General features: G+C 46.7%; 1 protein-coding gene across 3 annotated transcripts in view; it reads right to left on the bottom strand.

Annotated features, from left to right (window-relative positions):
* The window catches only part of LOC144823528 (uncharacterized), a 457,863-nt gene that overhangs the window by 377,751 nt on the left and 62,677 nt on the right, over positions 1-17,435 (bottom strand). For all 3 annotated transcript variants that reach the window (XM_078682114.1, XM_078682116.1, XM_078682117.1), the window contains exon 2: positions 2,800-2,920. In XM_078682114.1, coding sequence (XP_078538240.1) covers positions 2,800-2,920 — 121 coding nt within the window. The remainder of the gene's footprint in view (positions 1-2,799; positions 2,921-17,435) is intronic.

Here is a 17,435-nt window from a genome sequence, read left to right as displayed (position 1 = left end):
TTAGCAATAAATTTCGCCGAGCGAGCAGTGCATGTGCGCAGCAACGCTAGGCGAGACCTGCAAACTAATCCTGGAAGAATTGGTATATAGTATTGCAAAAAATCAAATAATCGGTGCTCAACTCAAATATTAAATCTATCCCTATAGTCATCTTAGACAGTATTAGAACTAGAAATGCCAATGTGCATAATTATTTTAGGTAAAGGCTTTAATGGTAGGCCAATTAAAAAAATAATGACTTAAGGAACATTAATCCTCTCTTCGATCATCTTATAGTTTCTGTCACACACATACAACACAAGTTATTCCTGCTACAACACATGAAGCATACATTTGGGAGGAGGGTATAGTAAGCTGGAAATTGAACAAAGCTGGGGAAAAGTTTTCTACATTTATTTTTGTAACTGCCTAATATGATGTCTATTGATCGTCTTCATTAGGAACTTGAAACCGTGAAGACTGTGAATGAAGTATTGCATACATCAGCTACTTTAAGGTTTCATTTCATGTATAACACAAGTTCGCTGCTAAACTGTGCACCAGTTGAGTAGGTTCTCAGGAATTCAGGTAGTGAATTGCTGCCCGGATTTCAAAGCATATCAAGCACACCGATTGCTGCAAGTATCCTTTCCGTATACCTGCATATTGTAATCAAATCAAGCAATCTTTAACGTAAGAAAGCTTTGGATTGAAGTAGGACTGAAGAAAATGATCAATGAGTGGAACGGATAACTGATGGTCCACCAATTTTCTAGAGGCTTAAACAGTGGCTGCTGAAAGAAACATGTAGACCTTATTCATCTGAACGAGTACACACGGCAGTTCATTCAGGGTAGAAACCCTGACAGTGGATGCGTTCACTTAAAAAAAAATGTAAGGCGGGAATCTGTGTTGAATAGTTTCGATAAACGTAATTCGGCAGCTTTGTCTAATTCATTTTTATTGATGCGCTCATTATACAGGCAAATAATTCATTGAATGAAACCATTATTTCATTCATTCAAAAATCTTTATTTCGATCGTTGAGATCATAAAAGATATGCAAGTAAACAACATTAAATCATTAAAATTTTTTTTAAATGGATTCAGAAATTTTAAAATTCGAGAAATCAAAGTTCATGGTTACACAATACATTTTTAGATTAGATTAAGAACTTGTGGATCGTGCCGCATTGGAGTCCCTTATGATTCTTGCCCGTGATCTCCACATTGCCGCCAAGAATTTCACCATTACAAACACAGTTGGGGCTGCAAGGTCAGTTTTGAGCACTCTATAGGCTGAGGCGTAAGTCCGAAAGCCCAGGTTCCTTAGATAGGGGACCAGCCAATAGCTCCTGATTTTGCTATAAGCTTTGCAAAACAAGACCACATGTAGGTCACTTTCCAGCTTGTAATTACATGCAGGACAATTGCTCGAGTCTAGATTCCCGTTCCAGGTTTTAGTGAAGGACCTCAAGGGAAGAGAGCCGTATCTCCACTGCAGGAAGATCTTCCTTACGTACACTGGGGACATAGCGTCTAAAACATATTCAGGTCTGTAGGAGTCTTTTACTTTAATAAAACTGTCAGTTAGAGAGCCTTCCCGGATTAGACTCAAAGATCTTTGTAGCATGAAGCTATAGAACAATTTGGAGAGTTCTTTCCTCGGGAGCCTTGCGGACATTAGTTCTGGATTGCACCATAGCTCTGGAACTCCAAGGGTCGTGCACATGTCCCTGATGTACTTGAGCCATGGAATTTTGGACACTTGAATTAATCTAAGGAGCTCCTGTAGTTCGCTTCTATAATGGCCCAAATCCTGGCTGCTCCACAGCCGCCTCCAATAAGTCAGAGGTTTAAGGCTTAGTTCTTCGGTGATAGGACGCAGTGCTAAGTCCATTCTCAAAGGGAGCAAAGGTGTACTCAGAGGAAGGGCCGCCAATTGTCTAATAAAATTGTTCTCTGCGACCTGTATAGACTGTAGCGGTGTATGTACCCAAAGCTCAGCCCCATAGGTGATGCCTCCTCGTGCTTGGGCTTTATAAATGTTTATTGCAGGTGCCAGTGGACGAAGGGAGGATTTTTTTGCAATTCTTGTGATAGCGCCAGCCCTCTGAATTAGTTTTGTGGTTGCCTTGGTTTTGTGTGGCAACCAGGTTAGGTTTTGATTGAGGGTTATGCCTAGGTACTCGATCACTTCAACTCTCTCTAGGGGTGTAGATCCCAAGCGGGGATTGAAGTAGGACTGAAGAAAATGATCAATGAGTGGAACGGATAACTGATGGTCCACCAATTTTCTAGAGGCTTAAACAGTGGCTGCTGAAAGAAACATGTAGACCTTATTCATCTGAACGAGTACACACGGCAGTTCATTCAGGGTAGAAACCCTGACAGTGGATGCGTTCACTTAAAAAAAAATGTAAGACGGGAATCTGTGTTGAATAGTTTCGATAAACATATTTCGGCAGCTTTGTCTAATTCATTTTTATTGATGCGCTCATTATACAGGCAAATAATTCATTGAATGAAACCATTATTTAAACATTTTAAGGGCAGGCGTAGAGAGATACAGCTTGGTTTCGAAAAAGTAAACACCTATGAAAGGTTTTCCTATTCTTGAACTATATAACAGTAGCCCCGAGTTGAAGCAAACATATTCTCCATTACATTGATTGTGATGCTTCTGATTAATTGAAGTGCCTCTCCATTTTATTATACCTTAATGTTCTTACTGAAGTGTCAGCAACAAAAGCCAAAAAAATGAAGCAATCAAGCACTATGCAGAGTGGAAATGACAAAATATAGATAGAACAACCTTACCCAACGAGATCAAAGCGTGGTGAATTTCTTTCATCACATTTCGATAAAGTACCTTCTGCCATTCGTGCAACAACTTCCACTCCTCTTGTGAGAAATAAGCAGTAACATCACAGAATGTAACCTGAAAGGAAAAGTACATTGTGCAACGTAAATAATCGGATTTTATATAACATTTACAAGTGAATCAGAGTATATTTCTACAACATGCCTCCAGTCACGGAAATGCTGCTCATTTAGTCCAGTATCGTCTCTGTTCAGGCAAGACGCAAGTCTTAAACAAAAACAGAAAGAGGGCTGGGGGAACTATCCAGGTTAGGCAGTATGCAAGTAACATGGCACATGACATCACAGTCTGTGACGTCATGGCGTGTGACAATGCACGTGGCATCTCGGGAAGCGCAGTCACAACCAATGACCTCACAGGAAGTGACATCAGATCTTAAAAGTACTCCCAACCCCAACAGAAAATCTGGGCATTAACTTATACATTCATTTTTTACAACCCTGCCACAAGGAGAAACGTGGCAGTAAATCTGTTCTGCTTAATTGGTTGCAAAGTCTGCATTTTAAAATATCTTGTGGCATTAAGGCACCTGCTGCAGAGACCTTTGTGTGCCAACGAAATCTCAGGGAATAATAATAATAGTAAGTTAAGGCTGGAGGTTAATGTATTTGATGGAGAGAGCAGTGTGTGGTCTAGTCCCACTTTTGAATCAAAGTAGCATAGAGGGTTAATATGTTTCCTGCTAAGCACAATATGTAACATGCAGATGATAGATTTTTATTTTATATAGATGATTAAGTGGGATATTGCTTTAACACAGAGATCCTTTTGCTACTTCCAGTTCATAAACTGTAATCCATCTAATATTACACAGTGAGCTATTAAGGGCATATGTCTCCACATCTTATGTACAAATCCTACATAATGATTTACACACATACGATGTTTTGTCAATGTATATTGTCTATGCGTGATGTAAAGCACTTTGGCACACTGCACTGGGATGAGTACCGTATAGCGATATAAAAGAAATAAAACAAAATATTGGCATTGACATTTCTACACTGTATGCATTTCTTTTAAATGAAGGAGTTCAACAAAGTAAAAAGCATATTTCCTGCAAAGCACAATATGTAACATGCAGATGATAGATATTTCTGTGGAGCTCAACCTCTTGGCAGGGTACACAGCGCCCACCCTGTGAAAAATTAGGGTAGATGCCATCTACATGCACGTACCCTCGACTTGTGGCCTGTGTTCAGGTACCAAATGCCTGTAGTCACAGTACCATTTTGACTCCAGCTACTAAACTTTTGAAAATGAGTTACCCCAAAGGAAGGGCACAAGTTGAGAGTACACACAGGTAGATGGCATCTACCCACTCTTTTCACAGGGTGGACGCAGTCTATCCTGCCAAGAGGTTGGGCTTCACAGAAATATGCAAAACTTGTCCCAGTGTCTAAAAAGATGACCAGAATAAGTGTAGCATATTTCTGTGGAGCTCAACCTCTTGGCAGCGTACACAGCGATAACTCTGTGAAAAGTGAGGGTAGACACCGTCAATAGGTAACCCAGTACAGACTTGATATGCAACTGGCTTTGTTTGGTCAGTTCATAGGAGTCGCAAAAACAAAACACCGAGGTTGGGAGAGTGAGATCATAAAGCTAGGCACCACTAGGGGCACATGAATGTCCACCTAGAGGGACTGGGAACATACACATTTGTCACTTCCTAGTCCATACCCATTCTTTGCCAGAAAAAATAAAACCCTCTTCGGTTGTGACGCTCCCGCTCTTTCATCCATTTCCACATTTCCCATTGGTGCAAGCAGTGCTGTTAAGGTGACTTGCCACTTGACCACACACGCACTCATGTTTTTTGTGACATTACCAAGACTTGTGCCACTTGAAACATGGTTATGAACGGTTGCTTTGCAAACAAAAATTAACATTGTGATGTTAAGTGAGAATGCATGGTCTGCACGTACTTCATGATGAAAACAAGAGCATGAATACCATACAATACAGGAAACAATATGTACCTCATGTTATTCAAAGGTTTTGAAGAAAATGAGGGACTACCATGTTTCTAGGTCTCGGCTAAACAGTGCTTGCGCTGCCTCTAAGACCTGTTGCATAGACTTTGTGGGCTTCAGCCCGCCCATAGGCTTCCCATTTGCTGGGTCCATTGTTGCTCTCCTATTCTTTCTCTCCATTTGTCCATGGCATGCATGCATCATGCCTATGCTTGTGTTTAGCCCTCCCAAGAACCTAGACCGATTTATTTTCTATTGTTTACTTTCTTTTATTTTGCCACATCTTCTTTTCCCACTATGCACTTAAGTTTTCTTTTGTTTTTTGCTCATGGTCACTGTCATACAATCATTAACACTACCACATTAACACTCGAACATTGTCACAGTAACATCAGTTAGGGGCTAAATACGGCTTAAAGACATTTACATTGACAACGCCAAAAGCTCGGGTTTTGCCGAGGTCTACTGGGTCTTTCAATGCTTGTTCTATCCAGCCATCTTTAACCAGAGAGCGTGGTGATATGAACATAATCTTGTTCCAAAACCTTCAATCTTTTCCCACTGCATCCCCAGATCAGACGTCAAAAAATCTTGGGTCGAAGGGCAAGAAAGCTTTCTTTCTTATCAGAGAGTTTGGCCCAGAGGTCCATGAATACCAAAAGCCTCTTGGAGATTAACAGGATGCAGCAAAACAGATCCTTTGTGCTGGCATGAACACCATGAATTCAGGGGCCAGTGCAAAGGAGGTGTTCCAAGGGGGAGCTCACTGCCCAGTTCAAAGGGCTTTTCAGAGGTCAAACAGGCAATGCATATGCGGTTTGATGGAGCTTGAATTTTGGGGTCACAGCAGACTCAGCCACAGAAAGATTCAAACAAGAGATGGCTGAGGCTCTGTCCTTCGGGTTGGCATTATCTACTCAAGATTTCAAAAGGCAGTATTATAGGTTTCACAGCTATTTCAATTGGCTGACGTTACCTCTATGCCACCTTTCCCAGCCCATCCAGCAGCCAAATCAGCGTTTTCAACAGTACAGAGCCCATAGTAAGGTATAGGTATAAAAAACAGGGTTGAACCAATTGAGTCGCTGGGACCTGGGTAAATGTATGATATAGACAGAATGGTCCCGGACAGGGAAAGAAGGAATAGAAGAAATTGTTAAGACAATCAAACATACATATAAAGAGACCGAGAATGGAGTACAGAGTTTTTATTCACGGTGTACTATGAACCATAATCAATGGCTATACATTTAAATACATTCAAGTAGAATTGATTATAAAGTCATGCCCAAAGGTAACGAAGGGAGGGGGGAGGGAGGAAGGAGGGGGAACAAGAAAAGATAGGTCGAATTATACACACAATCTTATAATCTTCACTTTGAAAGAAAGGAAGGAAGTAATTTATACACTTTTTTATTTCCCAAAAATAATAGAGTGATCTCCTGTTTCCAGGGTCACAAATGTAGTATAAATCAATGTAGTATGCTTTAAAAACACCATGCTGATTGATCTGTCTATCCTGATTCTCACCCTGAAGAGGTCCATTTTGTTTTGTTTTTTAGCCCCTATTCCCTCTGTGATGTAAGTTTCTCCGCTAAATAGATAAGTCATTCGTAGATATATTCCCCACGTCGAGTGTTCTCTGTTGAGACCTCCATGTCTTTTGACTAAAAGATTTCTTTTCCTTACCCCTAGGAGGATTGCCCTCTCCCTTTCTTCCCTTCTGGTCCTGAAGAAGACCCGCCTAGCAAGGTGTATCCTCCTGCACTATATCTTTGGGTCGAAACGTAGACTACCTCTTCACCCCACCAGTCTCCACCGCTAGCAAGATGCCTACGGCTGTTTTAGGAGCATGGTGTTTTTAAAGCATACTACATTGATTTATACTACAATTGTGACCCTGGAAACAGGAGATCACTCTATTATTGTTGGGAAATAAAAAAGTGTATAAGTGGAGGAGCTTCGCGGGCATCCATGATGGTCGCGTGAGCACAGAGCTCCCGAGACCCGCGCCGCCCTTCGCAAATATCCTGCTTCTGAAGATGGGCTTTTGAAGGCGATCCTTGGCTGACCCTAATATTCCTTTCAAAATTGAAATCGGACGTCGGGAGCCACTTTTACATCTGCTCGTGCTTTTACGGCCTGCCCCGAGACGGGGCCGGGGGATCTGCTGATCTTCAGACCGGAGAGTAGTTGAACAACAACGGCCAGAGGGGTCTTTCCCCAGGCGGCCTCACATCAACTTTCAGTTTCACTTTCCTACTCCGGGCTCTGATTGACTGGCATTCTTTTTGATCTACTCCGGATCTGGCCGACTTCGCTCTACTGCTGTGTGCCTTCTTCCGTGAGGGTCTGGCCTTCAACCCTATTGGCATTTTCTCTCCTTTGGCCCCATTTCGTGTACTTTTAGCCTCATCGTGATCGGCCATTTTCACCAGGTCTCGAGGGCCCCTCCGGGGCTCTGTCTTCAAGATGGCCACCAAACCGGACACTGAGAAGCGCAAGACAAAAACGCCTCTCCGTGAGGGACTAACTCAATCTAATGTGATGGATCGCTACACCCATCCTAAGGGATCCCCCAGTGGCACTGGCCGTACTCCTGAAGACCCCACGGTGGACCTTGCTGCGCCCACAGAGGTATCGCTTCAAGACGTCATGAGTGCCATCTCCAGTATGAAGGCCTCCATGGGACAGCAGTACGAGGCCCTCGCCTCTAAGATCGATACGGTGGCTGTCGATGTCACGCTGATTAGAGCGGACCTGGCAAAGACCAATGAAAGGGTCAAGGCGTTGGATCTGAAGACCTCCAGCCTGACGACTGATGTCACGGAGGTACAGACTGAGATCGGCAACTTGCGTTTGTCACAGGATTTGGTGGCCCGTCGGCTTGAGGAGTTTGAAAATAGGGCCCGCCGTAATAATGTACGCATTATAGGTGTTCCGGAAAATCCCGAAGACGCCGCCACCGACACCTTGGTGGAAGACCTGGTCCTGAATCACCTCGCCCCCGCCGGTCTCAGTAAATTCTTCGCTGTTGAACGGGCCTACCGATTTCCGGGTGGGAAGCTGAAACCGGGTGCCCCCCCGAGACCCATTATTGCCACACTCTTCCGTTTTCGGGACAGAGACGCTATCCTTCGGGCTTCCGGTGAGAGCGGCCCTGTGAAATTCGACAACACCACTGTGCACTTCTATCCCGATTTTACTCCACTGGTTCAGCGGCAGAGAATGGGGTTTCGGGGAGTGAAGCGAAGACTGCGCGATTTGGACCTTAAATACGCCATGTTGTTTCCAGCCAGACAACGAATTGAATATGAGGAACAAACGTTTTTCTTTGATCGTCCGGACAATGTCAGTGACTGGCTTGATTCCCTGCCAAGAAGAGGTGATCGAACTGAGCACCCCGGTCGGGCCGACGGTGGCTCGCCGGAGCAAGAGTGACACTATGGTTCCCGACTTCTGAACTTTCCGCCTATTTGTCAGCTGAGTTTGAATAATTGATCTTTTGTTCTATTCTGGATCGGCCCAAGGGTGGCGGGGGTGTAGGGGGTCTCTTCCTCCTCCTGTGTTTCTTTGTGTAGATTAGTTTAATGATTGGGCGACAGGCACACTGCAAGTTGGGGTGGCTTCTTAGTCATATGCAGGGGTGCAGGGTGGGGGGCGTTGTAACGGGTTCAAGTTGGGGGGTGGTGGGGGGGTGTTCGTATGTTTCTTTTTTTGTTCACAAGGCACTGTATTGTTTTTCGTCCATTCCAATCATTGGGTCCTGTGAGGGGTGTGCTCTGTCTCTTCTACGGGGATGGGGGGTTAGTGAGTTGAGACTGCTGTCCTGGAATGTCAATGGTTTGGGAGACATGATAAAACGTGGGGTTGTGCTGCAGTTTCTTAGACGCCATTCCCCCGATATTGTTCTTTTGCTAGAAACGCATTTAATTGGTAACGCATGCCAAGCTATGAATAGACGTGGATACCGACTGGTCGCTCACTCTGGATTCACTTCCGGCTCCAGAGGAGTGGGTATTCTCATTCGGTCCTCCCTCCCCTTTGAAATTGATGATGTAATACTCGATGACAGGGGGCGCTATGCTGTGCTCACCGGTAGATGGGAGGGCAAGGCGCTTTCCATATTCACACTGTACGTCCCTCCGGGCCTGCAGGCGTCTACTTTTGCTGACCTTGGGCGGCTCCTATTGGGTCTTCCAGAGGGTCTTCTGATGCTGGGTGGTGATTTCAACCCGGTGGTCTCCGGCACTTTGGATCGCCACCCCCCTAGGGATTTGGCTAAATCTCAATTGTGGCTGGCCGACCTGCTGGACACTTTTGGCCTTATAGATAGTTGGAGGTTGATGCACCCTACGCAGCTACAATATACCTTGCACTCGGGGGCCCATGGTAGTCTTTCCAGGTTAGATTATTTCTTAATGCCAGAACTGAGTAGATGGTGTGGGTGAAGTTAAAATGAGGCACAAGGTACCGGAAAGCAATTTTATTCTGGTGGTCCTCTGCCGCATGTAAAATCAAGTGTAGTCTGTAATTGCTGGAACTTAGGTTTCCAAAAGCTATACAGTACTAGGGTGTGAAAGATGTGGTCAACATGTTTCTCGCTTCAAGTTATTAACTGCGATTCTTCAGGACCTTTAAATGAAAAAACTACTATCTACAAAAACATGACCTACTGGAGTATCAGTTTGAGAAAAAGCACACAAGTTGTACTACCTGTATATCACCTACTCTTTGCCTACTAGCTAAAGTACATAGGTGTCAACAGTACCCGGCAGGGCTGACATCAGGGGGGAGCCTTACTGTGCAAGGTTCCTGCTGCCTGTGTCAGTGCCTTCTACGCCTACCCATCAACTGCCGGGTCCGGACTGATACTCCAGTAGTCTCCGAAGAGCCGGCAATTTTGGCCTCCTTAGACGCCACTATGGCTTTTGACACTATAGAATGGCCTTATCTTTGGGCGGCTATCTCCAAATTTGGGTTTGGTCCGACATTCATCGCCTGGGTGAAGCTTCTTTATGAAAAGCCTCTCGCCCAGGTGGTTGTTAACGGTAAGGTCTCCGGTGTCTTTACACTTGGGCGTGGCACCCGGCAGGGTTGCCCGCTGTCCCCGTTGCTTTTTGCCCTTGCTTTGGAGCCGCTGGCGGAATGGCTCCGTTAGGAGCCTTCAATGAAAGGCATTAGGTGGACTCCCGACTTTGAGGACCGAATCTCGCTATACGCGGATGACATCCTTTTATATCTTACATCCCCCCAGAAATCCCTTAATGTGCTTTTTGATGTTCTGACCTCCTTCGGGAAGAACTCGGGCCTCATTATTAATTGGACTAAATCATGTGTCTATGTTCTGTCCGGTGAGCTTCCCCCACTGCCTCGTAGATTCCCGATTCAAATTGCTGATACTGGCTTTAAATACTTGGGGATTTATGTTTCCTTGGATCCCGCAGTTCGCTATGAACGCAATTTACTCCCCCCTCTTCACCGACTCAAGCTTGACGCTGCACGATGGCGGCAGTTGCCTCTGTCGCCACTGGGTCGCGAGGCCCTTTTCAAAATGATGTCGCTGCCCAGATTTTTATATGCACTCCAAAACTTTTTTGACCCCATTCCATCCGGTTATTTTCGAGCACCTACAGAGGCGGCTGATCTGGGACGGGCGTGCGCGAATCGCTCTGTCTAAGCTCACGCTTCCGTGGTATGATGGGGGAATCGCCCTCCCAGATATCAAGCACTACTATTGGGCTTCTCAATTAAGTGCTATTAACCACGCAACTTACGCTCCTGGTCCTACCCCGGCCTTTGCCATGGACAAGCACCTCTTGCCCGGTGGGAATTTTAATAGAGCGCTATATTCAAAGCGGCTTCATAGGACGTTGACCACGAAAATCGCTGTAAGAGTGTGGCACGATGCGAACGCGGCCTTGGGATGGTGTGATAGGTTGACGCATGCGACTCCATTGTATGCTTCCGAGGGTTTGGGCAATCTGTGGCGGACGAAAGGCTTTGATAAATGGGACATGATTGGTCCAAGTAAGGTAGGTGACCTCTGGACTAAAGGCGGTGTGAAGTCCTTCGAGGTGCTCAAGACGGAATATGAGCTTGGAGACAGGGCATTCTTTAGATATGCTCAGGTACGACATGCTCTGCTGTCTGTTTTTGCTGTGGGTACGGCTATTCTCGAATCCTCGCCTCTCGAGGACCGTATCCTGGACGGCCACGTCCCTGATAGTACAATTTCACTGATTTATAAAAAAACTGATCAACACCAGAATTGACTTGCTTGCGCACCTCAGGGCTTTATGGATTGCCGATGGATTGGAACTGGACGACGAGGACTGGCAGTCCGCTTTGTCCTCGCCTAAAGAGGTTGCCATACCCACCCGCCTTCGGTTTGTCCAACTTAAGATCCTTCACCGTGTGTATGTCACTGGTCCGAGTCTGGTTCGAATGGGTTATTCGTTGGATGGGATATGTACGCGTGGCTGCGGCGTGATTGGCACCTTCCTTCACATTTTGTGGGAATGTCCCGAAGTGGCTGGTTTCTGGTCCCCAGTGCATGCGATTATGCAAAATGTCACGGGGGTTCCGCTTCTACCTGAAGCCCGGCGCTGCCTCTTGAATGTATGGGAACCTAATGATTATAATGCTTCTCAGATCTGCTGGGTGACCCGTGGCAACATGGTTGCTAAGAGGGATATTGCACAGCTATGGGGTTCCATCAGACCGCCTACAGTACCGGCGTGGAAGGAGAACATGGACTGGTGCATGTTTAGGGAAAAAACAATATACTTGTCCCGGGGCAGGCCCAAAAAGTGGAACAGAATTTGGTCACAGTGGAATGCTTACCGTGAAAATATATGTACTCCCCCACATGACTCTACTCCTGATGTCTCCTTGTCCCCCTAATTGGCATTCCCAGTGATTTGTATTGACTGTATATATTGCACTGTTTCCTCGCTGCCCCCCCCTCCCCGCTATGGCTTTTCGCTATACTGTACGTTTTGAACTGTTCGGAGCTGCTCCCGCATGGACTCAAGATTACCATCAATGTATTTTTGCCTTGTGTTTTTGTTTTTTATTGTTTGTTGTTAATTTCAATAAAAAAAATTTTTTTTAAAAGTGTATAAACGACTACCTTCCTTTCTTTCAAAGTGAACATTATAAGATTGTGCGTATAATTCGACCTATCTTTTCTTGTTTCCCCTCCTTCCTCCCTCCCCCCCTCCCTTCGTTACCTTTGGGCATGACTTTATAATCAATTCTACTTGAATGTATTTAAATGTATAGCCATTGATTATGGTTCATAGTAAGTACACTGTGAATAAAAACTCTGTACTCCATTCTCTGTCTCTTTATATGTATGTTTGATTGTCTTAACAGTTTCTTCTATTCCTTCTTTCCCTGTCCGGGACCATTCTGTCTATATCATAGCAAGGTATAGGCAGGGTGACCCAGAAGGCCTTCCTCCACCTCATGCACCGCGCCACCTGGAAAACCGCTTGAGTTTTCCCTTGCAGAAATACATGTGACCAGGGAAGGGTTTTGTTCCACTAACATCCCTGGCAAGCCATTACAACAGAGTGTCTTTCAAAGAGCAGAGGTTAGGCACTTCCATTCCAACAGAAACCCCTCACTCCCCCAATCACCAGGTCCCCTTTTCCCAATATGAACACTCACGCATTTCCCAGCAGGAGGTAGCAGAAATGCTGCCAAAAAGGGGTGCTGGAGTTGATCCCAGAGCAAGAAAGTGGAGAGGCATGTTAATCCCAGCATTTCCATGTTCCACAGAGGGACAGTAGTTTGCATCCACCCCTGGATCTCAGGGTATTGAGTACCTTCTGTAGGAAAGTAGGATCTGCTTCTTATGGTTACCTCCACTTTTTGCTTTATGTTACACGGTTTTGACTAGTCTGTCTGGGATCCTGCTAATCAGGACCCCAGTCTATCTCCTTTCTCCGTAAAATGTTATGCCATGTACTTTGCTACACTCCAGATTGGATACTGGGGTACCCTTATCAGTCCCTAGTATATGGTACACATGTACCCAGGGCAAAGGTACCCCAGAGGCCTCCCAAGGGCTGAAGCATGTATTATGCCACCCATGAGAGGCCATGCAAAATGGAACTACAGGCCTGCCATTGCAGCCTGTGTAAGCTGGTGCTTGCACCACTTACTTTAGATCTAGGTTCACTATATCTATAGGTCACTTTACTTTAAAATTATAAGTCACCCCTATAGCAGGCCTTAACAATCCTGAAGGCAGGGTGCTGGGTTTTATGTGAGAGGGTGCCCCTGCATGAGCAGAGCCCCTCTGCAGCCTTCAGAGACCATTCTCCCGGGGTGTCTGAGACTCAGCCAGACATATAGGAAGAGGTGCAGTATAACCTTGCAGTAAATGCTATCTCTAAAATGGCTGAAACAAAACATGTCGTTTTTGGTATCAAACACCTTGGAATCATACATCCACACCGGTACCTGGTGTGGGAAGTATGATTTCACCCTTCTGCAGCAAGCTTCATGGGGTCACTGGTCTTCCCTGTGCCAGCCTTCTCAAAACGGACAGCACAAAATGGATGCTGCCAACTAGAGACATATTTCTGCCCTCCTGCTGCTGAGCCAAGCTCAAGCAGAGGAAGGTAGCACAATAGGCATCCTGTCACAGGGAGGTGTGACCACCTCCCAGACAGGAATTAGTCTATTGGGGCTGGGTGGGTACACTTCCAAAGAGCCTAAAGGTCTGCACGTGGGGCACATTGGGTGACCCTGTGCATAGTCCAGTTCAAACCAGTTCCGGGAGCCGTTGGCTTCTGCTCTGGCGCAAAACTGGTTAAAGGACATTGGAGTAACCTCCCTCGGTCCTGACCTTCCCCTAGGAGGGTTCCCTGAATCTGCCCAACCCTCTCCTGTGGTTACATGAGGGCTTACCTGGCTGTAAAACTTTAGACTTGACGTGGACAAGATTCTGCAACAAGAAACCACTGACCTTTGACCGTCTGGACACTCTGGATTTCGCTGGACTTTGACTGGGTCCGACTTCGTCCCCCTCTCCGTCCAAACCATCGCCTGTGCCCTTGCACCATACAGGCTCCATACAGGACCTGTGGAGCATTAAGGACAACTGAAGAATCTCCCTTGGGGTGAAGGAGTCACTCCCCCTGCATTCGCAGGCACCGCAACGCAACTGACCGGACTGCTAATCGTGAGCTCCTGCAGACTCCAAAGGTTCCAGCAACACTGAAGGTGGGTTCCGAAGTTCCTGGAGGTCGAGCTGCCCTCTCACCGAGTTTGAGGCCAGCATCCCTCGTGGGGACCACATACCCAGAACCCCTGTGCACAACATACTTTTGCGAGTGCATATGTTTGTTGGCGATTCCCAAGCTTGTGCATTGGACTCCGTGTAGTCCTGACCCTGAGCAATATTTTCCACCAAAGACCTACGGCCTCTTCACACGGAGTGCTCCGTGGGCTGGTACTTTGTGATCTTGCTCGAGGCGCCCACGCGACTCCTGGTCATTCAACCTGTGGATCCTCTTGAGGGTCATCTTTATTTCTATTGGGCTTTCCTGGTTGCTCTAGACGTGTCCATACTACCCATTGCTTGGTAAGTCCCCTGGACCTTGCTGGTCCACACCTTAACCTGCTTGACCTTCCTGCGTGGGTTTCTGTTGTCAAGGTTTGTTGGTGCTTCCACCAGACACTGAGCCCTCAGCACTCGACATCCTGCGTGGGAAAGCTCACATCTGGGTCCTGGTCGTTCTCGAGGTTTCCTGGACCTCGTGGCTGCAGAGTCAAGTATCCCTTCTTCGCACCTGAAGCACCTGACATCGGAGGACATTAGTCTACCGAGCCCCTGGTCAAACTGAAGTGACCCAGACTCTGTCCCCTCTGCTTTCAGATTCCTTCCATCACGAATCCACCCTTGGATTCCTACAGACACTTTCTCCTTCCCGGCAGCAGCTCTTCCTTGAAACTCTCCGGTGAAAACAACAGCGGTTTCCGATACCACTCCAGACCTATGCATTCGGCTTCTCTGGTATAGGTAACTTGGGTACTTCGGTATCCACGGTGTGGTGGCTCTCTAACCTCCTAAGTTCCAAAAGGTTTCCTCGAAGTCCACCGAGAAGGGTCCTTACACTTTAAAATTGTAACCGCGACTTCCCCATAGAATTGTACAGAGCCCGCAGTTGTGTTAGTACACTGCACCTGTCCTCCATGGGGTCCCTTTCTACTCACCTTGGGTGATTCCTTGGGGTCCCAGCGATTCTAAGTGTTCTAGACACAGTCTTGACTCCAGTCGTGGTTCTTATACCACTTTTTTAGTATATGGTTTGGTCTTCCCCAGGAGCCCACTGTGTATTCTGCTACCTACAACTGTTTCTTTTCTAAAGTACTGTGTGCTTTGTGTTGTACCCTCGTGTAGAGGATACTACAGAGTGTTTTATTAATACATTCATTTTTTTATAACTACTGTGTGGTTCTCTTTTCATTTGAGAAATACTAAAGGAGATATTCTGGTAAAACAAGCTACTTTACATTCATTCTAGATTAAGCCTGAAGGCTGCTCTCCACAGCTACCACTAGGATTGCTTTCTAAAGGGTATCATCTTTGACCTCATACATCATAAGGGTCGTTTGGACTGGTGCAAAGTGCCCACTTTAATTAGTGGACAGTATATATATATATATGCATTGGATTCTCCCCTGCCTTCCACGGGAGCTCTAGCTGAAGCCCTGATAATTTTAAAGTCTCTTGTGTTTTCTTGTGTTTTACTTTTAATTAAAGTCCTACCTACCCTCGCAGGGACCTCTCCTCACCTCGTTTCTTCCGCGCAGCCGAGGTAGACGCTGCAGCGGGGTCAGGCTCTCTCGCTCGCCGTCATCGCTTCAAGACGTCATGAGTGCCATCTCCAGTATGAAGGCCTCCATGGGACAGCAGTACGAGGCCCTCGCCTCTAAGATCGATACGGTGGCTGTCGATGTCACGCTGATTAGAGCGGACCTGGCAAAGACCAATGAAAGGGTCAAGGCGTTGGATCTGAAGACCTCCAGCCTGACGACTGATGTCACGGAGGTACAGACTGAGATCGGCAACTTGCGTTTGTCACAGGATTTGGTGGCCCGTCGGCTTGAGGAGTTTGAAAATAGGGCCCGCCGTAATAATGTACGCATTATAGGTGTTCCGGAAAATCCCGAAGACGCCGCCAGCGACACCTTGGTGGAAGACCTGGTCCTGAATCACCTCGCCCCCGCCGGTCTCAGTAAATTCTTCGCTGTTGAACGGGCCTACCGATTTCCGGGTGGGAAGCTGAAACCGGGTGCCCCCCCGAGACCCATTATTGCCACACTCTTCCGTTTTCGGGACAGAGACGCTATCCTTCGGGCTTCCGGTGAGAGCGGCCCTGTGAAATTCGACAACACCACTGTGCACTTCTATCCCGATTTTACTCCACTGGTTCAGCGGCAGAGAATGGGGTTTCGGGGAGTGAAGCGAAGACTGCGCGATTTGGACCTTAAATACGCCATGTTGTTTCCAGCCAGACAACGAATTGAATATGAGGAACAAACGTTTTTCTTTGATCGTCCGGACAATGTCAGTGACTGGCTTGATTCCCTGCCAAGAAGAGGTGATCGAACTGAGCACCCCGGTCGGGCCGACGGTGGCTCGCCGGAGCAAGAGTGACACTATGGTTCCCGACTTCTGAACTTTCCGCCTATTTGTCAGCTGAGTTTGAATAATTGATCTTTTGTTCTATTCTGGATCGGCCCAAGGGTGGCGGGGGTGTAGGGGGTCTCTTCCTCCTCCTGTGTTTCTTTGTGTAGATTAGTTTAATGATTGGGCGACAGGCACACTGCAAGTTGGGGTGGCTTCTTAGTCATATGCAGGGGTGCAGGGTGGGGGGCGTTGTAACGGGTTCAAGTTGGGGGGTGGTGGGGGGGTGTTCGTATGTTTCTTTTTTTGTTCACAAGGCACTGTATTGTTTTTCGTCCATTCCAATCATTGGGTCCTGTGAGGGGTGTGCTCTGTCTCTTCTACGGGGATGGGGGGTTAGTGAGTTGAGACTGCTGTCCTGGAATGTCAATGGTTTGGGAGACATGATAAAACGTGGGGTTGTGCTGCAGTTTCTTAGACGCCATTCCCCCGATATTGTTCTTTTGCTAGAAACGCATTTAATTGGTAACGCATGCCAAGCTATGAATAGACGTGGATACCGACTGGTCGCTCACTCTGGATTCACTTCCGGCTCCAGAGGAGTGGGTATTCTCATTCGGTCCTCCCTCCCCTTTGAAATTGATGATGTAATACTCGATGACAGGGGGCGCTATGCTGTGCTCACCGGTAGATGGGAGGGCAAGGCGCTTTCCATATTCACACTGTACGTCCCTCCGGGCCTGCAGGCGTCTACTTTTGCTGACCTTGGGCGGCTCCTATTGGGTCTTCCAGAGGGTCTTCTGATGCTGGGTGGTGATTTCAACCCGGTGGTCTCCGGCACTTTGGATCGCCACCCCCCTAGGGATTTGGCTAAATCTCAATTGTGGCTGGCCGACCTGCTGGACACTTTTGGCCTTATAGATAGTTGGAGGTTGATGCACCCTAC

The sequence above is a fragment of the Lissotriton helveticus genome, chromosome 3_1, assembly GCF_964261635.1.
Source record: "Lissotriton helveticus chromosome 3_1, aLisHel1.1, whole genome shotgun sequence".
Taxonomy (NCBI): Eukaryota; Metazoa; Chordata; class Amphibia; order Caudata; family Salamandridae; genus Lissotriton; species Lissotriton helveticus.
This window is presented reverse-complemented; position numbering and strand designations above follow the sequence as displayed.